Source organism: Caloenas nicobarica, chromosome 39 (genome assembly GCF_036013445.1).
Source record: "Caloenas nicobarica isolate bCalNic1 chromosome 39, bCalNic1.hap1, whole genome shotgun sequence".
Classification (NCBI taxonomy): domain Eukaryota; kingdom Metazoa; phylum Chordata; class Aves; order Columbiformes; family Columbidae; genus Caloenas; species Caloenas nicobarica.
Window position 1 is genome coordinate 523,727 of NC_088283.1, and position 21,574 is coordinate 545,300.

The window sequence follows — 21,574 nt, forward strand, 5'->3', positions numbered from 1 at the left end:
GACCCCCCAAACCCCCTGACCTCCCCGTGACCCCCCCTGACCCACTTACCCCCAGTGACCCCCAACCCCCCTGGCACCCCCGTCCCCCCCTGACCTCCTGTGAGCCCCGTGACCCCCTGACCCCACATGACCCCCTGTCCCCCCGTGACCCCCCATGATCCCCTGACCCCCCCAAACCCCCGTGACCCCCCAACCCCCCCCGACCTCCCCGTGACCCCCCTGACCCCCTTACCCCCTGTGACCCCCAACCCCCCTGGCCCCCCCGTGACCCCCTGACCTCCTGTGAGCCCCCTGACCCCTCGTGACCCCCTGACCCCCCATGACCCCCTGCCCCCCGTGACCCCCAATCCTCCTGCCCCCCCGTGACCCCCTGACCTCCTGTGACCCCCTCAAACCCCCTGACCATCCATGACCCCCTGACCCCCCATGTCCCCCAACCCCCTGACCCCCGTGACCCCCCAACCTCCCTGACCCCTCTTGACCCCCCAGGCCGCCCCCCCGAGGCTGAGGAGCCCCCCGACCCCGGTTACGAGCCCGACTGGGCCGTGCTGAGCCCCCCCCGGCCCCCCCCCCGCCCCCTGGTACCGCCTGGGGGACACAGGGGGCCGGGGGGGACACATGGATATTGGGGATGGGGGGAAATGGGGGCAGGGGGGGATCTGGGGACACGGGGGGGTCACAGGGGATTTGGGGTCACGGGGGGTTTGGGGGGGCATAGAGGGGACATGGGGTGTGGGGGGGATGGGGGGGTACAGGAGATTTGGGGGGGATGGGGCGTGGGGGGAGTTTGGGAGGTCACGGGATTTGGGGGGCACGGGGGGGCACAGGGATTTGGGGTTCACGGGGGTTGGGGGGGATTTGGGGGCACAGGGGGGGTCATGGGGGGTGGGGAGTTTGGGGGGTCCCAGGGGATTTGGGGTCCCTGGGGGGTATTTGGGGTGCGGATCTGCCGTGTCCCCCCCAGACTGGCGGGGGGGGTTCCGCCTGGCGCTGCGGGAGCTGCGGGGGCTGCGCCGGGGCCCCCCCGGACTGGGCCCCCCCTTCCTGGTGCTGCTGCCCCGGGAGGGGCCCTGTCCCCCCCCGCTGCACTTCCCACGGGGGGGACCCCGAAACTTGCTGAGGCTGCTGGGCCCCCACCTGCGCCCGTGAGTACCCTGGGGACCCCCCCAATCCATGGACACCCCAGAGACCCCCCAGAGCTCTCAGCCCCTCCCCCAATCTGAGAGACCCCCCCCAGTGCCCCCCCAATCCCAGAGACCCCCCAGCATCCCCGCAGAGTCCCGGCTCCCCCCATGACCCCCCCCCAATTTCAGAGACCCCCCCCAGGATCGCCTTCCCTATCCCAGAGACCCGTCCAGGACCCCCCCCAATCCCAGGGACCCCCGAGGATCCCATCGTCCCAGTTCCCCCCAGGACCCCCCCAATTTCAGGGACCCCGGGGATCCCTCGCCAATCCACAGACCCCCAGGACCCCCTCCCCAATCCCAGGGACCCCCCAGTGCCCCCCCAATCCCAGAGACCCCACTGGACTCCCCCAGTCCCATTGACCCCCCAGGACCCCCCAAACCGTAGTTCAACCCCCAGGTGCCCACGGGACCCCCGGCTGCTGCTGGTGACCCCCCCACAGGAGCCCCCCAAGCCCCCCTCCCCCGGTCTCGTCACCGTGAGTCATCGTGGGGAACGGGGACCCCAAAACTTGGGTCTGGGGGGGGTCACAGCGGGGGTGTCCCGAGATAGAGAGTCTTGGGGGGGGATCTGGGAGATGAGAGTGGTGGGGTCTCAAGGGGAGGCTCTGGGGGGCCTCCTGGGCTTGGGGGACACAGGGTGAGGTCCTGGGAGGGGTCGGTTTGGGGGGGTCCCTGGGAGGGGTTGGTTTGGGGGGTGTGAGTGTGGGAGGTCCCCGAGGGAGCCAGTTTGGGGGTTCGGTTTGGGGGGGGTCGGTTTTGGGGGGCCCCCTGAGGAGGGGGTCCCAGGGTGGGGGGTCCCATCTGACCGTTCCCCCCCCAGCGGCTGCTGCAGGGCCCTGTGGGGGGCTGAGCCGGCTCCTGGGGGGGCCCCGAGGCCCCCCCCAGGAGGAGGGGGCGGAGCCAGAGGCGGAGCCAGAATTCGAGGTCATTGCCTGTGTGAGTGGGGCCAGGGCAGGGGGCGGGGCCAGGGCAGGGGGCGGGGCCAGGGCAGGGGGTGGGGCCAGGGCAGCAGGGGGCAGGGCCAGGGCAGGGGGCGGGGCCACGGCAGCAGGGGGCAGGGCCAGGGCAGGGGGTGGGGCCAGGGCAGCAGGGGGCGGGGCCAGGGCAGGGGGTGGGGCCAGGGCAGCAGGGGGCAGGGCCAGGGCAGGGGGTGGGGCCAGGGCAGCAGGGGGCAGGGCCAGGGCAGGGGGTGGGGCCAGGGCAGCAGGGGGCGGGGCCAGGGCAGCAGGGGGCGGGGCCAAGGAAGGGGGTCGGGCCAGGGCAGCAGGGGGCGGGGCCAGGGCAGCAGGGGGTGGGGCCAAGGAAGGGGGGGCGGGGCCAGGGTAGGGGGTGGGGACTGAGGGAGCTCCACCCCCCACAGGTGAGGCTGGGGCCCCGCCCCACCCCCCTGCGGGGGCCGCCGGTGACGCAGGAGGAGTGGGGGCGGAGCCACGACAGCGAGGGGCGGAGCCTGGACCCCCAGGGGCTGCGGCTGCGGATCTTCCGGGGGGTGAGGGGCTGGGGGGGCAGAATGGGCGGGGCCATCGGGAGGGGGTGGGGCTGCGGGGTGGGTGGGGTTATGGGGGGGTGGGGTTATGGGGTGGGTGGGGCTGTGGGGTGGGGGTGGGGCTGTGGGGTGGGTGAGGTTATGGGGTGGGTGGGGCTGTGGGGTGGGTGGGGCCGTGGGGTGGGTGGGGCCGCGGGGTGGGTGGGGCCGCGGGGTGGGTGGGGCCGCGGAGTGGGTGGGGCCGCGGAGTGGGTGGGGCTGTGGGGTGGGTGGGGCTATGGGGTGGGTGGGGCTGCGGGGTGGGTGGGGCTGCGGGGTGGGTGGGGCTATGGGGTGGGTGGGGCTGCGGGGTGGGTGGGGCTGCGGGGTGGGTGGGGCTGTGGGTGGGTGGGGCTATGGGGTGGGTGGGGCTGCGGGGTGGGTGGGGCTGCGGGGTGGGTGGGGCTGTGGGGTGGGTGGGGCTGTGGGGTGGGTGGGGCTGTGGGGTGGGTGGGGCTGTGGAGTGGGTGGGGCTGTGGAGTGGGTGGGGTTATGGGGTGGGTGGGGTTGTGGGGTGGGTGGGGCTGTGGGGTGGGTGGGGCTATGGGGTGGGTGGGGCCGTGGGGTGGGTGGGGCTGCGGGGTGGGTGGGGCTGCGGGGTGGGTGGAGCCATGGGGAGTGGGTGGTGCTGCGAGGGGCGTGGCCAGGGGGAGTGGGCGTGGCCATGCAATGGGTGTGGTCTTCCCCCTCCCGGTGGGCGGGGCCATGTGGGCGTGTCCTGAGGTGTCCCCGCCCCCAGGGGCTGAGCCCGGAGCTGCGGCCCCGGGGCTGGCGGCGGCTGCTGGGGCTGCGGCCCTGGGGGGACCCCGAAACCCCGGAGCGGGAGCAAAGGTGAGGGGCTGGGCGGTGGCGGACAATTTGGGGGGCTGGGTGCAGGTTTCAGGGTGCCCAGCGGAGCTTTGGGGTGCCCGAGGTTTTGGGGTGCTCAGTTTCCGGGTGCACAGGCTTTGGGGGTGCCTGAGTTTTGGGGTGTCCAGGTTTGGGGTGCTCAGTTTGGGGGTGTCCAGGTTTGGGGTGCTCAGTTTGGGGGTGTTCTGGCTTTGGGGATGCCCAGGGTGGTTTTGGGGTCCTCAGTTCGGGGTGCTTGGTTTGGGGCGCTCGGTTCGGGGTGCTCGGTTCCGGGTGCCCGGTTTGGGGTGCTCAGTTTGGGGGGTGCTCAGTTTCGGGGTGCCCGGTTCGGGGTGCTCAGTTTGGGGGTCCCAGGGACGCCTATTTCCGGATGAAGCTGCAGTGGCGCTCGCTCAGCCCGGGGCAGCTGCAGAGGAACCGGGTTCTGAGGAGGTACCGGCAGCGCCTGGGTGAGCCCCGAACCCCAAAACCGGCCCGAACCCCAAAACCGGCCCAAACCCCAAATCGAGCCACAACCCAAACCTGCTCTGAACCCCAAAACCAGCCTGAACCCCAAACCAGCCCGAAACCCCAAACTGAGCCACGACCCAAACCTGCCCTGAACCCCAAAACCAGCCTGAACCCCAAAACCAGCCCGAACCCCAAACTGGCCCGAACCCCAAAACCGGCCCGAACCCCAAAACCAGCCTGAACCCCAAACTGGCCTGAACCCCAAAACCGGCCCAAAACCCCAAACCGAGCCACATCCCAAACCGGCCTGAACCCCAAAACCGGCCCAAACCCCAAAACCGGCCCAAACCCCAAACTGGCCCAAACCCCAAAACCGGCCTGAACCCCAAAACCGGCCCAAAACCCCAAACCGAGCCACATCCCAAACCTGCCCTGAACCCCAAAACCGGCCCAAACCCCACAACTGAGCCATGTCCCAAACCAGCCCTGAACCCCAAAACCAGCCCGAACCCCAAACTGGCCCGAACCCCAAAACCGGCCTGAACCCCAAAACCAGCCCGAACCCCAAACTGGCCCGAACCCCAAAACCAGCCCTGAACCCCAAAAGCAGCCCGAACCCCAAACTGGCCCAAACCCCAAAACCGGCCTGAACCCCAAAACCAGCCTGAACCCCAAACTGGCCCGAACCCCAAAACTGGCCCGAACCCCAAAAGCAGCCTGAACCCCAAAACCAGCCTGAACCCCAAACTGGCCTGAACCCCAAAACCGGCCCAAAACCCCAAACCGAGCCACATCCCAAACCTGCCCTGAACCCCAAAACCGGCCTGAACCCCAAAACTGACCCACGCCCCAAAACTGACCTGAACCCCAAAACCAGCCCGAACCCCAAAACCAGCCCGAACCCCAAACTGGCCCGAACCCCAAAACCGGCCTGAACCCCATAACTGAGCCATGTCCCAAACTGGCCTGAACCCCCAAACCGGCCTGAACCCCAAAACTGGCCTGAACCCCAAAACGGGCCTGAACCCACAAACCGACCTGAAGCCCCGAACTGGCCCGAACCTCAAAACCGGCCTGAACCCCCAAACTGAGCCACGTCCCAAACCGGCCCTGAACCCCCAAACTGGCCTGAACCCCAAAACCGGCTCAAATCCTCAAACTGAGGCACGTCCCAAACCTGACGTGAACCCCAAAACCCGTCCGAACCCCCAAACTGGCCTGGACCCCAAAACCGGCCTGAACCCCCAAACTGAGTCACGTCCCAAACCTGCCCTGAATCCCCAAACTGGCCTGAACCCCAAAACTGAGCTGAACTCTCAGACTGCCCTGAACCCCCAAACTGACTCATATCTGAAATCTGCACTGAACCCTCAAACTGCTCTGAACCCCAAAACTGACCCACACCCCAAAACTGACCTGAACCCCAAAGCTGACCCACACCTGAAAACTGAGCTGAACCCCCAAACTGACGTGAACTCCCAAACTGACCTGAACCCCAAAACTGACGCAAACTCCTAAACCAATCTGAACCCCAAAACTGACACAAACCCCTAAACCAATCTGAATCCCAAAACTGACCCAAACCCCCAAACCGACCCGAACCCCCAAACCAGCCCAAACCCCAAAACTGATCTGAACCCCCCAAAGTGACCCCCGGCCCCCCTAAACTGAGCTATACCTCAATTCCCCGAGCCCTCAAAACTGCCGTGAACCCCAAAACAGACGCAGGACCCCCAAACCCCAAAACCACCCCACGGCACCCGACACTGGGCTCCACAAAACCGGCCCCAGGGCCCCCCCGCATGTCCTTGTCCCCCCCGAACCCCCCGGCCCCCCCGTGCCCCACGTGTCCCTGTCCCCAGAGCGTGACCTGGCGCGTTGTCCCCCCGACGGGCCCCCCCGGGCGCTGCTGCGCGACGTGCTCATGACCCACTGCATGTTCCACTTCGACCTGGGTGAGCGGCGGGGGGGTCCCTGGGGGGCTTTGGGGTCCTGGGGAGGGGTCTCTGGGGGGGTTTAGGGGGGTTTTGGGGTCCTGGGGAGGGATCTTAGGGGGGGTTTGGGGGGTCCTGGGGGGGATTTGGGGGTCCTGGGGAGGGGTCTCTGGGGCAGTTTAGGGGGTTTTGGGGTTCCTGGGGGGGTCCCTCGGGGGCTTTGGGGTCCTGGGGAGGGGTCCCTGGGGGGGTTTAGGGGGTTTTGGGGTCCCAGGGGGGCATTTGGGGGTCCTGGAGAGGGGTCTGTGGGGGAGTTTAGAAGGGTTTTGGGGTCCCAGGGAGGGTTTTGGGGTACTGGGGGGGGGTCCCAGAGGGGCATTTGGGGGGCCTGGGGAGGGGTCCCAGGGGGGTTTTGGGGTTCCTGGGGGGTCCCTGGGGGGATTTGGGGTCCTGGGGAGGGGTCTCTGGGGCAGTTTAGGGGGTTTTGGGGTTCCTGGGGGGGTCCCTCGGGGGCTTTGGGGTCCTGGGGAGGGGTCCCTGGGGGGTTTAGGGGGTTTCGGGGTCGCAGGGGGGATTTGGGGCTCCTGGGGAGGGGTCTCTGGGGCAGTTTAGGGGGTTTTGGGGGTCCTGGGGAGGGGTCTTAGGGGGGTTTGGGGGGTCCTGGGGTTCCCTGGGGGGGATTTGGGGGTCCTGGGGAGGGGTCTCTGGGTCAGTTTAGGGGGTTTTGGGGTTCCTGGGGGGGTCCCTGGGGGGATTTGGGGGTCCTGGGGAGGGGTCTCTGGGGCAGTTTAGGGGGTTTTGGGGTTCCTGGGGGGGTCCCTGGGGGGCTTTGGGGTACTGGGGAGGGGTCTCTGGGGGGGTTTAGGGGGGTTTTGGGGTCCCAGGGAGGGTTTTGGGGTACTGGGGGGGATCCCAGAGGGGCATTTGGGGGGTCCTGGGGAGGGGTCCCAGGGGGGCTTTGGGGTCCTGGGGAGGGGTCTCTGGGGCAGTTTAGGGGGTTTTGGGGTTCCTGGGAGGGGTCCCTCAGGGGCTTTGGGGTCCTGGGGAGGGGTCTCTGGGGGGGTTTAGGGGGTTTTGGGGTCCCAGGGGGGCATTTGGGGGTCCTGGAGAGGGGTCTGTGGGGGAGTTTAGAAGGGTTTTGGGGTCCCAGGGAGGGTTTTGGGGTACTGGGGGGGGTCCCAGAGGGGCATTTGGGGGGCCTGGGGAGGGGTCCCAGGGGGGTTTGGGGGTCCCTGGGGAGGGGTCTCTGGGGCAGTTTAGGGGGTTTTGGGGTTCCTGGGGGGGTCCCTGGGGGGCTTTGGGGTCCTGGGGAGGGGTCCCTGGGGGGTTTAGGGGGTTTCGGGGTCGCAGGGGGGATTTGGGGCTCCTGGGGAGGGGTCTCTGGGGCAGTTTAGGGGGTTTTGGGGTTCCTGGGGGGGTCCCTGGGGGGCTTTGGGGTCCTGGGGAGGGGTCCCTGGGGGGTTTAGGGGGTTTCGGGGTCCCAGGGGGGATTTGGGGCTCCTGGGGAGGGGTCTCTGGGGCAGTTTAGGGGGTTTTGGGGGTCCTGGGGAGGGGTCTTAGGGGGGTTTGGGGGGTCCTGGGGGGTCCCTGGGGGGGATTTGGGGGTCCTGGGGAGGGGTCCCTGGGGGGGTTTAGGGGGTTTTGGGGTCCCTTGGGGGGTCCCTGGGGGGCTTTGGGGTCCTGGGGAGGGGTCCCTGGGGGGTTTGGGGGTCCCTGGGGGGTCCCTGGGGGGCTTTGGGGTCCTGGGGAGGGGTCCCTGGGGGGAGTTAGGGGGTTTTGGGGTCCCTTGGGGGGTCCCTGGGGGGCTTTGGGGTCCTGGGGAGGGGTCCCTGGGGGGCTTTGAGGTCCTGGGGTGGGGTCCCTGGGGGAGTTTAGAAGGGTTTTGGGGTCCCAGGGAGGGTTTTGGGGTACTGGGGGGGGTCCCAGAGGGGCATTTGGGGGTCCTGGGGAGGGGTCCCAGGGGGGTTTGGGGGTCCCTGGGGGGTCCCTGGGGGGATTTGGGGTCCTGGGGAGGGGTCTCTGGGGGGTTTAGGGGGTTTTGGGGTCCTTGGGGGGATTTGGGGGTCCTGGGGAGGGGTCTCTGGGGCAGTTTAGGGGGTTTTGGGGTTCCTGGGGGGGTCCCTGGGGGGCTTTGGGGTCCTGGGGAGGGGTCTCTGGGGGGATTTAGGGGGTTTTGGGGTCCCTGGGGGGAGTTTAGGGGCTTTTGGGGGTCCTGGGGGGAGCTGGGGAGGTTTTGGGGTCCTGGGAAAGTCTTGGGGGGTTTTGGGGTCCAGGGGAGGGATCTTAGGGGGGTTTGGGGGGTCCTGGGGGGGATTTGAGGGTCCTGGGGAGGGGTCTCTGGGGCAGTTTAGGGGGTTTTGGGGTTCCCGGGGGGGTCCCTGGGGGGCTTTGGGGTCCTGGGGAGGGGTCTCTGGGGGGGTTTAGGGGGGTTTTGGGGTCCTGGGGAGGGATCTTTGAGGGGTCCTGGGGGGGATTTGGGGGTCCTGGGGAGGGGTCTCTGGGGCAGTTTAGGGGGTTTTGGGGTTCCTGGGGGGGTCCCTGGCGGGCTTTGGGGTCCTGGGGAGGGGTCCCTCAGGGGCTTTGGGGTCCTGGGGAGGGGTCTCTGGGGGGGAGGGGTCTCTGGGGGGGTTTAGGGGGTTTTGGGGTCCCAGGGGGGCATTTGGGGGTCCTGGAGAGGGGTCTGTGGGGGAGTTTAGAAGGGTTTTGGGGTCCCAGGGAGGGTTTTGGGGTACTGGGGGGGGTCCCAGAGGGGCATTTGGGGGGCCTGGGGAGGGGTCCCAGGGGGGTTTGGGGGTCCCTGGGGGGTCCCTGGGGGGATTTGGGGTCCTGGGGAGGGGTCCCTGGGGGGCTTTGAGGTTCTGGGGTGGGGTTTCTGGGGGAGTTTAGGGGGTTTTGGGGTCCCAGGGAGGGTTTTGGGGTACTGGGGGGGGTCCCAGAGGGGCATTTGGGAGGCCTGGGGAGGGGTCCCAGGGGGGTTTTGGGGTTCCTGGGGGGTCCCTGGGGGATTTGGGGTCCTGGGGAGGGGTCCCTGGCGGGGTTTAGGGGGTTTTGGGGTCCCAGGGGGGATTTGGGGGTCCTGGGGAGGGGTCTCTGGGGCAGTTTAGGGGGTTTTGGGGTTCCTGGGGGGGTCCCTGGGGGGCTTTGGGGTCCTGGGGAGGGGTCCCTGGGGGGATTTAGGGGGTTTTGGGGGTCCTGGGGGGAGCTGGGGAGGTTTTGGGGTCCTGGGAAGGTCTTGGGGGGTTTTGGGGTCCGGGGGGTGCCAGGGGGGCTGGGAACCTTTTAGGGGCTGCCGGGGGGGGCACCGCAAGGTTCGGGGGTGTCCCGCGGGTTTGGGGGGGCCCCGCTGACCCCCCCCCCCGTGTCCCCAGGGTACGTGCGGGGGATGAGCGAGGTCCTGGCCCCCCTGCTGGGGGTCACCCCCCCCGAGCATGAGGCCTTTTGGGGGTTCTGCAGCATCATGGAGATGGTGGTGAGGGGGGGGACCCCAAAATGGGGGGGACCCTGAAATGGGGGGGGGGGGGACGTGGAACGGGATGGGTGTGAATTGGGGGGACCCCAAAATGGGGGGGACCCTGAAATGGGGGGGGGACCTGGAACAGGATGGGTGTGAATTGGGGGGACCCCAAAATGGGGGGGACCCTGAAATGGGGGGGGGACCTGGAACAGGATGGGTGTGAATTGGGGGGACCCCAAAATGGGGGGGACCCTGAAATGGGGGGGGGACCTGGAACGGGATGGGTGTGAATTGGGGGGAGCCCAAAATGGGGGGGACCCTGAAATGGGGGGGGGACGTGGAACGGGATGGGTGTGAACTGGGGGGACCCCAAAATGGGGGGGACATGAAATGGGGGGGACCCCAAGATAGGGGGAATGTGGGATGGGGGGGACCCTAAAATGGGGGGGGTTCTGAAATGGGGGGGACATGAAATGGGGGGGATGTGAAACAGGGGGAACCCCAAGATGGTGGGGGGGATGCCCTAATGGGGGGGTCCTTGGAATGGGGGGGGGGACCCCAAAATTAGAGGGACCGCGGGATGGGGGGGGGGCTCTAAATTGTGGGGTGAGAGGATCAAAGTGGGGGCCCCAAATCCCCCCCTGAGGGGCCGTAAGAAGGTTTGGGGGGTTCAGGGGGTTTTGGGGGGTTCAGGGGGTTTTGGGGGGTGGGGGGGGGTCCCCATTTTCACCACCCCCCCCCCCGCCAAGGGGAGCAACTTCGGACCGAGCCGGGAGGGGCTGGAGCGGCAACTGGGGCAACTGGGGCAACTGGTGCGAGTGGTGGAGCCTGAGCTGTGCGAGCGGCTGGGTGCGTACCCCGAAACCGGGGCACCCCAAAACTGGGGGGGCCGAAACAGGGGGGGACCCGAAACTGGGGCACCCCAAAACTGGGGGGGCCTGAAACAGGGGGGGACTCGAAACCGGGGCACCCCAAAACTGGGGGGGCCGAAACAGGGGGGGACCCGAAACCGGGGCACCCCAAAACTGGGGGGGCGCCGAAACAGGGGGGGACCCGAAACCGGGGAACCCCAAAACTGGGGGGGCCGAAACAGGGGGGGACCTGAAACCGGGGCACCCCAAAACTGGGGGGGCCGAAACAGGGGGGACCTGAAACCGGGGGACCCCAAAACTGGGGGGGCCGAAACAGGGGGGACCCGAAACCGGGGGACCCCAAAACTGGGGGGGCCCCAAAACAGGGGGGGACCCGAAACCGGGGGACCCCAAAACTGGGGGGGCCGAAACAGGGGAGAACCCGAAACCAGAGGACCCCAAAACCTGGGGGGCACCCAAAACCGGGGAACCCCAAAACTGGGGGGGGCCCAAAACAGGGGGAGCCCAAAACTGGGGGGGGCCGAAACAGGGGGAGCCCAAAACTGGGGGGGGACCCAAAATTGGGGGGGACCCGGAACCAGGGGACCCCAAAACTGGGGGGGCCCGAAACCGGGGAGGGGACCCGAAACCGGGGGACCCCAAAATCGGGGGGACCCTGAAAGCTGGGGGGGCCCTGAAACCAGAGAGGACCTGGAACCAGGGGGGACCCCAAAACCTCGGGGGGTCCCTGAGGGGGTCGTGGCACCCGCAGCGGGGGGGTCACCCCAAGCCGTGCCCGTCACCCCCCCAGGGGCCGGGGACACGTCCCGGTGCTGCCGCCGGTGGCTCCAGCTGCGGTTCCTGCCCTGGCTGGGGACAGAGGGGACACGGAGGGTCTGGGAGGTACCGGGGACACGGGGGGACAGGGGGGGTCTGGAGGTATTGGGGACAGGGGAGACACAGGGGGTCTGGAGGTATTGGGGACACAGGGGGACAGAGGGGACACGGGGGGTCCGGGAGGTACCGGGGATATGGGGGGACAGGGGGGACACGGGGGGGTCTGGGAGATATTGGGGACACGGGGGGACAGAGGGGACACGGGGGGTCCAGGAGGTACCGGGGATATGGGGGGGCAGGGGGACGTGGGGGGTCTGGGAGGTACCGGGGACACAGGGGGGACAGGGGGGGTCTGGAGGTACCAGGGATATGGGGGAACGGGGGACACGGGGGGTCTGGAGGTACCGGGGACACGTGGGGACAGGGGGGGTCCAGGAGGTACCGGGGACACGGGGGGACACGGGGGGTCTGGGAGGTACCGGGGACACAGGGGGACACGGGGGGGCTGGAGGTACCGGGGACACGGGGGGACAGGGGGGACACGGGGGGTCTGGAGGTATTGGGGACACGGGGGGACAGGGGGGACACGGGGGGTCTGGGAGGTACCGGGGACACGGGGGTAGAGGGGGGACATGGAGGGTCGGGGAGGTACCAGGGATATGGGGGGACAGGGGGACACGGGGGGGTCTGGAGGTATTGGGGACACGGGGGGACACGGGGGGTCCAGGAGGTACCGGGGATATGGGGGGACACGGGGGGTCTGGAGGTACTGGGGACACGGGGGGACAGGGGGGACATGGGGGGTCTGGAGGTACTGGGGACACGGGGGGACAGGGGGGACACGGGGGGTCTGGGAGGTACCGGGGATATGGGGGGACAGGGGGACGTGGGGGGTCTGGGAGGTACCAGGGACACAGGGGGACACGGGGGGTCTGGAGGTATTGGGGACACGGGGGGACAGAGGGGACACGGGAGGTCCAGGAGGTACCAGGGATATGGGGGGACAGGGGGACATGGGGGGTCTGGAGGTATCGGGGACACGGGGGGTCTCGGAGGTACCGGGGATATGGGGGGACAGGGGGACACGGGGGGTCTGGAGGTACCGGGGACACAGGGGGACAGGGGGGACACAGGGGGTCAGGAGGTATTGGGGACACGGGGGGACAGGGGGGACACGGGGGGTCTGGAGGTACTGGGGACACGGGGGGACAGGGGGGGTCTGGAGGTATTGGGGACACGGGGGGACAAGGGGACGTGGGGGGACACAGGGATGGGGGGGACACGGTGGGTGTGGGAGATATGGGGACAGGGGACACGGGGGAATATGGGGTGACATGGGGAGTGGGGACCCATGCGGGGACGTGGGGACAGCAGGAGGACGGGGGCAGAAGGGGACACGGGGACCTTGGGGACAGTGGTGGGACACCGGGGGGTGGAGACACTCGGGGTCTCCGTGGGTCCCCATTTTCCTCCTTGTCCCCTGTCCCCATATCCCCCGTGTCCTCTTGTCCCATGTCCCCCGTTCCTTGTCCCCCGTCCCTGTGTCCCGTGTCCCCATATCCCTCCGTCTCCATGTCCTCCTGTTCCCCTGTCCCCTTTGTCCCCTTGTCCCCATGTCTCTTGTGCCTATGTCCTATGTCCCCGTGTCCCCCTGTCTCCATGTCCCCTTGTCCCCCTGTCCCCTTTATCCCCCTGTCCCCATGTCCCTTGTCCCCGTGTCTTATGTCCCCTTGTTCCCCTGTCCCCATATCCCCATGTCCCCCTGTCCCCCCATCCCCATGTCCCCGTATCCCCCTGTCCCCATATCCCAACTGTCCCATATCCCCATGTCCCCCTGTCCCCATGTCCTTCTGTTCCATGTCCCCATGTCCGCATATCCCCATGTCCCCATATCCTCCTGTCCCCATGTCCCCCTGTTCCTTGTCCCCCTGTCCCCCATGTCCCCATGTTCCCCTGTTCCATGTCCCCATGTCCGCATATCCCCATGTCCCCATGTCCCCCTGTGCCTCTGTGCCCCTGTCCCCATGTCCCCCTGTCCCTTGTCCCCCTGTCCCCGTTCCCAGGTGCTGTGGACGGGGCTCCCCTGCCCCAATTTCCACCTGCTGCTGGTCTGTGTCCTGCTGGAGATGACAAGGGACGTGTCCCCAGAGCCCGGGGACACCAGGGGGGCCCCCCCAGGGGACAGCGCTGGGGACCCCCCAGGGGCCCCCCCAGGGGACAGCGCTGGGGACAGCGATGGGGACAGTGACAGCGATGGGGACGAGGTGGGGACGTGATTCATGGGGACGGGGTTGGGGACACCGCCTTGGGGTTTGGGGACACGGGGACAGGACTGGGGCGTGTTGGGCACCCGGGCCCCCCCCCCCCCGCCCCCGGGGCGATGTGACAATGGCCGCGGTGTCCCCAGGGCCCCCCCGCGGTGCCGCTGGACGCGGAGCAGCTGCTGAGCGGGGCCGAGGGGCTGTTCCTGCAGCTGGCGGCCGCACCGGTGAGACCCCAAAACCGACCCCCCAAAACTGACCCCCCAAACCCGACCCCCCTGGGACCCCCCCCAAAACCGACCCCCCAAAACTGACCCCCCAAAACCGACCCCCTGGGACCCCCCCCAAAACTGCCCCCCCCCCCCAAAACTGACCCCCTGGGACCCCCCAAAACCTGAAGCCCCCGTGGACCCCCCCCCAAAACTGACCCCCCAAAACTCACCGCCCCTGGGACCCCCCCCCAAAACTGACCCCCTGGGACCCCCCCCAAAACCTGAAACCCCCCCTGGACCCCCCCAAAACCGACCCCCCAAAACTGACCCCCCAAAACTGACCCCCCCAAAACCGACCCCCTGGGACCCCCCAAAACCTGAACCCCCCCGTGGACCCCCCCCAAAACCGACCCCCCAAACCCGACCCCCCTGGGACCCCCCCAAAACCTGAACCCCCCGTGGACCCCCCCCAAAACCGACCCCCCAAAACTGACCCCCTGGGACCCCCAAAACCTGAAACCTCCCCGGACCCCCCCAAAACCGACCCCCCAAAACCGACCCCTTGGGACCCCCCAAAACCTGAACCCCCCCCGGACCCCCCCAAAACCGACCCCCCAAAACTGACCCCCTGGGACCCCCCAAAACCTGAACCCCCCCCGGACCCCCCCAAAACCGACCCCCCCAAAACTGACCCCCTGGGACCCCCCAAAACCTGAAACCTCCCCGGACCCCCCCAAAACCGACCCCCCAAAACTGACCCCCCAAAACTGACCCCCTAAAACCTGAACCCCCCCCCCGGACCCCCCCAAAACTGACCCCCTGGGACCCCCCAAAACCTGAACCCCCCCTGGACCCCCCCAAAACCGACCCCCCAAAACTGACCCCCCTGGGACCCCCCAAAACCTGAACCCCCCCCGGACCCCCCCAAAACCGACCCCCCCAAAACTGGCCCCCCAAAACTGACCCCCTGGGACCCCCCCAAAACCTGAACCCCCCCCGGACCCCCCCAAAACCGACCCCCCAAAACTGACCCCCCCAAAACCGACCCCCTGGGACCCCCCAAAACCTGAACCCCCCCGTGGACCCCCCCCAAAACCGACCCCCCAATCCCGACCCCCCTGGGACCCCCCAAAACCTGAACCCCCCGTGGACCCCCCCCAAAACCGACCCCCCAAAACTGACCCCCTGGGACCCCCCAAAACCGATCCCCCAAAACTGACCCCCCCAAAACCGACCCCCTGGGACCCCCCAAAACCTGGACCCCCCGTGGACCCCCCCCAAAACTGACCCCCCAAAACTGACCCCCTGGGACCCCCCCAAAACCTGAAGCCCCCGTGGACCCCCCCAAAACTGATTCCCCCAAAACCGACCCCCTGGGACCCCCCCCAAAACTGCCCCCCCCCCCCAAAACTGACCCCCTGGGACCCCCCCCAAAACTGACCCCCTGGGACCCCCCCCAAAACCTGAAACCCCCCCCCAGACCCCCCCAAAACAACCCCCCAAAACTGACCCCCTGGGACCCCCCCCAAAACCTGAACCCCCCGTGGACCCCCCCAAAACTGACCCCCCCAAAACTGACCCCCTGGTACCCCCCAAAACCTGAAGCCCCCGTGGACCCCCCCCCAAAACTGACTCCCCCAAAACTCACCCCCCCTGGGACCCCCCCCCAAAACTGACCCCCTGGGCCCCCCCCAAAATCTGAACCCCCCGTGGACCCCCCCCCCAAAACTGACCCCCCAAAACTGACCCCCTGGGACCCCCCCCAAAACCTGAACCCCCCCTGGACCCCCCAAAACTCACCCCCCTGGGACCCCAAAAACTGACCCCCCCCCCAGGGTCCCCCCCACACTAAAACCCCCCCCCCCCAAACCCGACCCCCCCGGGACCCCCCCCCACTGACCCCCCCAAAACCGCCCCCCCCAGGACCTGCCCCTGGCGCTGCGGGAGCTGCTGGGACTGGGGGGGGCCCCCCCACGCCCCCCCCCGGACGCCGGGGTCCCCCCCGCGCTGCTGCCGCCCCAGAGCCGCGGGGACCCCCCCACAGCACCTTAACGGGGGGGGTTCCTTCCCCTGCCCCCCCCCGGACACCGGGGTCCCCTCCAAGGGGGCCCCCCCGACCCCCCCCCAGCACCTCAAAATAAAGAAGTTTCTGCTCATCTTCAGATAAAACCAGTAAAGACACCCTGAAACCAGTGCAAACCAGTACAGAGACTCTCAAACCAGTTCACACCAGTACAGAGACCCTCAAACCAGTACAGAGACCCTGAAACCAGTAGAAACCAGTACAGAGACCCTCAAACCAGTACAAACCAGTATAGAGACCCTCAAACCAGTACAAACCAGTACAGAGACCCTCAAACCAGTACAGAGACCCTGAAACCAGTAGAAACCAGTACAGAGACCCTGAAACCAGTACAAACCAGTACAGAGACCCTCAAACCAGTACAGAGACCCTGAAACCAGTAGAAACCAGTACAGAGACCCCATAACCAGTTCAAACCAGTACAGAGACTCTGAAGCCAGTACAAACCAGTACAGAGACTCTGAAACCAGTACAAAGAGCCTCAAACCAGTACGGGGACCCTGAAATCAGTACAACCCAGTATAGAGACCCTCAAACCAGTACAAACCAGTATAGAGACCCTCAAACCAGTACAGAGACCGTGAAACCAGTACAAACCAGTATAGAGACCCTCAAACCAGTACAAACCAGTACAGAGACCCTCAAACCAGTACAAACCAGTATAGAGACCCTCAAACCAGTACAGAGACCCTGAAACCAGTACAAACCAGTATAGAGATCCTCAAACAAGTACAGAGACCCCAAGGCCAGTACAAACCAGTACAGAGACCCTGAAACCAGTACAAACCAGTACAGAGACCCCATAACCAGTTCAAACCAGTACAGAGACTCTGAAACCAGTACAAACCAGTACAGAGACCCTGAAACCAGTACAAAGAGCCTCAAACCGGTACAGAGACCCTGAAATCAGTACAACCCAGTATAGAGACCCTCAAACCAGTACAAACCAGTACAGAGACCCTCAAACCAGTACAGAGACTGTGAAACCAGTACGAACCAGTATAGAGACCCTCAAACCAGTACAGAGACCCTGAAACCAGTACAAACCAGTATAGAGACCCTCAAACCAGTACAGAGACCGTGAAACCAGTACAAACCAGTATAGAGACCCTCAAACCAGTACAGAGACCCTGAAATCAGTACAACCCAGTATAGAGACCCTCAAACCAGTACAAACCAGTACAGAGACCCTCAAACCAGTACAGAGACTGTGAAACCAGTACAAACCAGTATAGAGACCCTCAAACCAGTACAAACCAGTACAGAGACCCTCAAACCAGTACAGAGACTGTGAAACCAGTACAAACCAGTATAGAGACCCTCAAACCAGTACAAACCAGTATAGAGACCCTCAAACCAGTACAAACCAGTACAGAGACCCTGAAACCAGTACAAACCAGTACAGAGACCCTCAAACAAGTACAGAGACCCCAAGGCCAGTACAAACCAGTACAGAGACCCTGAAACCAGTACAAACCAGTACAGAGACTCTGAAGCCAGTACAAACCAGTACAGAGACCCTGAAACCAGTACAAAGAGCCTCAAACCAGTACGGGGACCCTGAAACCAGTACAAACCGTTACAGAGACCCTGAACCCAGTACAGATACCTGAACCAGTACAGCCAGCCGGACACCAGTATAGAGACCCCCAAACCAGTATAAAGACTCCAGACCAGTAGGGAGACCCCAGACCAGTACAGGCAGCCCCACACCAGTATACAGACCACAGAACCAGTACGGACAGTCCCAAACCTCGGGAACACTGGGGGGCACTGGAGGCCCCAGGCAGGGTGACTGGGAGCACTGGGGTGACTGGTGGTTACTGGGAGCACTGGGGGTGACTGGGAGCACTGGTGGTCACTGGGAGCACTGGGGGTTACTGGGAGCACTGGTGGTTACTGGGAGCACTGGGGGTGACTGGGAGCACTGGTGGTCACTGGGAGCACTGGGGGTTACTGGGAGCACTGGTGGTTACTGGGAGCACTGGGGGTCACTGGGAGCACTGGGGGTTACTGGGAGCACTGGTGGTTACTGGTGGTCACTGGGAGCACTGGGGGTGACTGGGAGCACTGGTGGTCACTGGGAGCACTGGGGGTCACTGGGAGCACTGGGGGTTACTGGGAGCACTGGGGGTTACTGGTGGTTACTGGGAGCACTGGTGGTCACTGGGAGCACTGGGGGTTACTGGGAGCACTGGGGGGTTACTGGTGGTTACTGGGAGCACTGGTGGTTACTGGTTGTTACTGGGAGCACTGGGGGGTTACTGGGAGCACTGGGGGTGACTGGGAGCACTGGTGGTCACTGGGAGCACTGGGGGGTTACTGGTGGTTACTGGGAGCACTGGCGGTTACTGGTTGTTACTGGGAGCACTGGGGGTGACTGGTGGTTACTGGGAGCACTGGGGGTTACTGGGAGCACTGGTGGTTACTGGTGGTTACTGGGAGCACTGGGGGTTACTGGGAGCACTGGTGGTTACTGGTGGTTACTGGGAGCACTGGTGGTCACTGGGAGCACTGGTGGTTACTGGGAGCACTGGTGGTCACTGGGAGCACTGGTGGTTACTGGTGGTTACTGGGAGCACTGGTGGTCACTGGGAGCACTGGTGGTCACTGGGAGCACTGGTGGTCACTGGGAGCACTGGGGGTCACTGGGAGCACTGGGGGTTACTGGGAGCACTGGGGGTTACTGGTGGTTACTGGGAGCACTGGTGGTCACTGGGAGCACTGGTGGTCACTGGGAGCACTGGGGGTTACTGGTGGTTACTGGGAGCACTGGGGTGACAGGGAGCACTGGGGTGACTGGGAGCACTGGTGGTCACTGGGAGCACTGGTGGTTACTGGGAGCACTGGTGGTTACTGGTGGTTACTGGGAGCACTGGGGGTTACTGGTGGTCACTGGGAGCACTGGTGGTTACTGGGAGCACTGGGGGTTACTGGTGGTCACTGGGAGCACTGGTGGTTACTGGGAGCACTGGGGGGTTACTGGGAGCACTGGTTGTTACTGGTTGTTACTGGGAGCACTGGGGGTCACTGGGAGCACTGGGGGGTTACTGGTGGTTACTGGGAGCACTGGGGGTCACTGGCAGTTACTGGGAGCACTGGGGTGACTGGTGGTCACTGGGAGCACTGGGGGTCACTGGGAGCACTGGTGGTTACTGGGAGCACTGGTGGTTACTGGTGGTTACTGGGAGCACTGGGGGTGACCGGGAGCACTGGGAGCACTGGTGGTCACTGGGAGCACTGGCGGTCACTGGGAGCACTGGTTGTTACTGGTGGTTACTGGTTGTTACTGGGGGTCACTGGGAGCACTGGGGGTCACTGGGAGCACTGGCGGTCACTGGGGGTCACTGGAGGTCACTGGGGGTCACTGGCGGTCACTGGGGGTCACTGGGGGTCACTGGAGGTCACTGGGGGTCACTGGGGGTCACTGGCCGCCCGGGCTCGCGCTGTGATTGGACCACGCCCCCGGCCCGCCCCCTCGCCCCTGTACTGCGGCTCCGAGTCCTCCAATCAGCAGCTGGATGGAGCGGCGAGGGGCGCGTCCAATGAGGACGAAGGGGCGGGGACCGCGGCCGACCTGCCCAGCCAATGGGCTTGAGCGGCTCAGCGCTTGCAGTGAGCGCAGCCAATCGAAAGGTGGCAAAGGGGCGGGCCGGCGAGCTGCAGCCAATAGAAACAGTGTGAGGGCGGGGCCTTGCGAACGAGCGCCCCCCCCCCCCCCCCCCGGCGAGGGGCGGGGCCTGGGCTGCGTGGGCGTGGTCTGGGCGAGGGGGCGTGGCCTGGAGGCTCCTTCAGCCGCACGTGGGAAATCGGGGGCGGGGCCTTGGGAAGGGGGGCGGGGCCCTGGAAGGGGCGGGGCCCCGAGAAAGGGGCGGGGCCAATCCCGACTCCTCCCACCTCCCTGCTACTCCACAGCGCCCCCCCAGGGCTGCCCCACAGCTCTGCCCCCCAAAAAGCCCCATAGACCCCCAGCCAAGGACTGAGCCAGCGCGTTTATTTCCCAGGGGTCGGGGGGGGTCCCCAGTGTCGGGGGGTCCCCAGTGTCGGGGGGTTCCGAGGGGGTGGGGGGTCCCTGGCGTTGGGGGTCCCAGGTTCGGGGGTCCCGGGGGGGGGGGGTCTCAGGGGGATCGTGTGGGGGTCTGGGGGGAGTCGGGGGGTCTAAGGGGTCCTGGGGGGCTCAGGGGGGGCAGGAGGGCTTGCAGGGAGGTCTGGGGGGATCTGGGGTGGCGCAGGGGGGGTCAGGGGGTCCCGGGGGGGGTCAGTGTGTCCTGGGGGTCCCGGGGGGTTCAGGGGGCTCAGGGGGCTCAGGGGGTCCCGGGGGGGTTCAGGGAGGTCAGTGGGTCCTGGGGGGGCACGGGGGGGGTCTCAGGGGGTCCCAGGGGGCACAAGGAGGTTCAGGGGTCCCGGGGGTACAGGGGTCTCAGGGGGTTCGCAGGGGGGGCAGTGGGTCCCGGGGGGTCCCAGGGGGGTTCAGGGGGGTCAGTGGGTCCTGGGGGGGCACAGGGGGGTCACAGGGGTTTAGGGGGGTCAGTGGGTCCTGGGGGGCTCAGGGGGTTCAGGGGGGCCAGCGGGTCCCGGGGGGGCACAGGGGGGTTCAGGGGGGTTCAGTGGGTCCTGGGGGGGCACAGGGGGTTCAGGGGGGTCAGCGGGCCCTGGGGGGCTCACGGGGCTCTCAGGGGGTCCTGGGGGGCACAGGGGGGCTCAGGGGGGTTCAGGGGGCTCAGCGGGTCCTGGGGGGCTCACGGGGGCTCTCAGGGGGTCCCGGGGGGGCTCAGGGGGGTTCAGGGGGGTCAGCGGGCCCTGGGGGGCTCACGGGGCTCTCAGGGGTCCCGGGGGGCACAGGGGGGTTCAGGGGGGTCAGCGGGCCCTGGGGGGCTCACGGGGCTCTCAGGGGGTCCCGGGGGGGGCTCAGGGGGGTTCAGGGGGGTCAGCGGGCCCTGGGGGCTCACGGGGCTCTCAGGGGTCCCGGGGGGGCACAGGGGGGTTCAGGGGGGGTCAGTGGGTCCTTGGGGGGCACAGGGGGGTTCAGGGGGGTCAGCGGGTCCTGGGGGGCTCACGGGGCTCATGGGGCTCTCAGGGGGTCCTGGGGGGGGCACAGGGGGGTTCAGGGGGGGTCAGTGGGTCCTGGGGGGGCACAGGGGGGCACAGGGGGTTCAGGGGGTCAGCGGGCCCTGGGGGGCTCAGGGGGCTCTCAGGGGGTCCCGGGGGGGCACAGGGGGTTCAGGGGTTCAGCGGGCACTGGGGGGCTCACGGGGCTCTCAGGGGGTCCCGGGGGGGCAGAGCAGCCCCAGCAGCTGCAGGGCCGTCCCGCGCAGGGGGGCCCGGGGGGCCCGGGGGGGCAGCAGCAGCAGCAGCAGCAGCTGCGGCAGCAGCAGCAGCAGCCCCGTGTGCGAGCGCAGCGCGGCCTGCAGCAGCAGCGGCGCGGGGGGGGGCCCGGGGGGCAGCCGGGGGGCGGCCTGGGGGCACGGCACGTTTGGTGCTCCCAGTCCATCCCAGTGCCCCCCCAGTGCTCCCAGTGCTCCCAGTCCCTCCCAGTGTTCCCAGTGCCCCCCCAGTGCTCCCAGTGCCCCCCCAGTCCATCCCAGTGCTCCCAGTTCATCCCAGTGCTCCCAGTGCCCCCCCAGTGCTCCCAGTGCTCCCAGTCCATCCCAGTGCCCCCCCAGTCCATCCCAGTGCCCCCCCAGTGCTCCCAGTGCTCCCAGTCCATCCCAGTGCTCCCAGTTCATCCCCGTGCTCCCAGTGCCCCCCCAGTGCTCCCAGTGCTCCCAGTCCATCCCAGTGCCCCCCCAGTCCATCCCAGTGCCCCCCAGTGCTCCCAGTGCTCCCAGTCCATCCCAGTGCTCCCAGTTCATCCAGTGTTCCCAGTGCCCCCCCCAGTGCTCCCAGTTCATCCCAGTGCTCCCAGTGTCCATCCCAGTGCTCCCAGTGCCC

General features: G+C 67.1%; 1 protein-coding gene across 3 annotated transcripts; it reads left to right on the forward strand.

Annotated features, from left to right (window-relative positions):
* The first annotated feature begins 875 nt into the window (after positions 1–875).
* Positions 876–15,716, forward strand: LOC136001261 (TBC1 domain family member 17-like). 3 transcript variants are annotated; one of them, XM_065655368.1, is made up of 13 exons: positions 876–1,145; positions 1,585–1,663; positions 2,008–2,123; positions 2,548–2,676; positions 3,452–3,543; positions 3,916–4,010; positions 5,874–5,966; positions 9,314–9,414; positions 10,149–10,248; positions 11,062–11,153; positions 13,151–13,351; positions 13,495–13,575; positions 15,484–15,716. In XM_065655368.1, exons 1-13 carry the CDS (start codon positions 879–881, stop codon positions 15,610–15,612), a joined length of 1,575 nt encoding a protein of 524 aa, XP_065511440.1. In that variant the 5' UTR covers positions 876–878; the 3' UTR covers positions 15,613–15,716. The 3 variants fall into 3 exon arrangements, with proteins under 3 accessions (XP_065511440.1, XP_065511439.1, XP_065511441.1); XM_065655367.1 differs by having other exon boundaries at positions 2,008–2,121; positions 3,902–4,010; XM_065655369.1 differs by having other exon boundaries at positions 2,008–2,111.
* The last annotated feature ends 5,858 nt before the right edge of the window (positions 15,717–21,574 follow it).

Excerpts from the sequence above, each read along its gene's own strand:
- LOC136001261 (XM_065655367.1), top strand. The coding sequence starts at position 879 with ATGGGGGGTGGGGAGTTTGGGGGGTCCCAGGGGATTTGGGGTCCCTGG. Across the intron at positions 2,122-2,547 it reads AGAATTCGAGGTCATTGCCT|GTGAGGCTGGGGCCCCGCCC; the intron begins GTGTGAGTGGGG and ends CACCCCCCACAG. Across the intron at positions 13,352-13,494 it reads GTGACAGCGATGGGGACGAG|GGCCCCCCCGCGGTGCCGCT; the intron begins GTGGGGACGTGA and ends CGGTGTCCCCAG.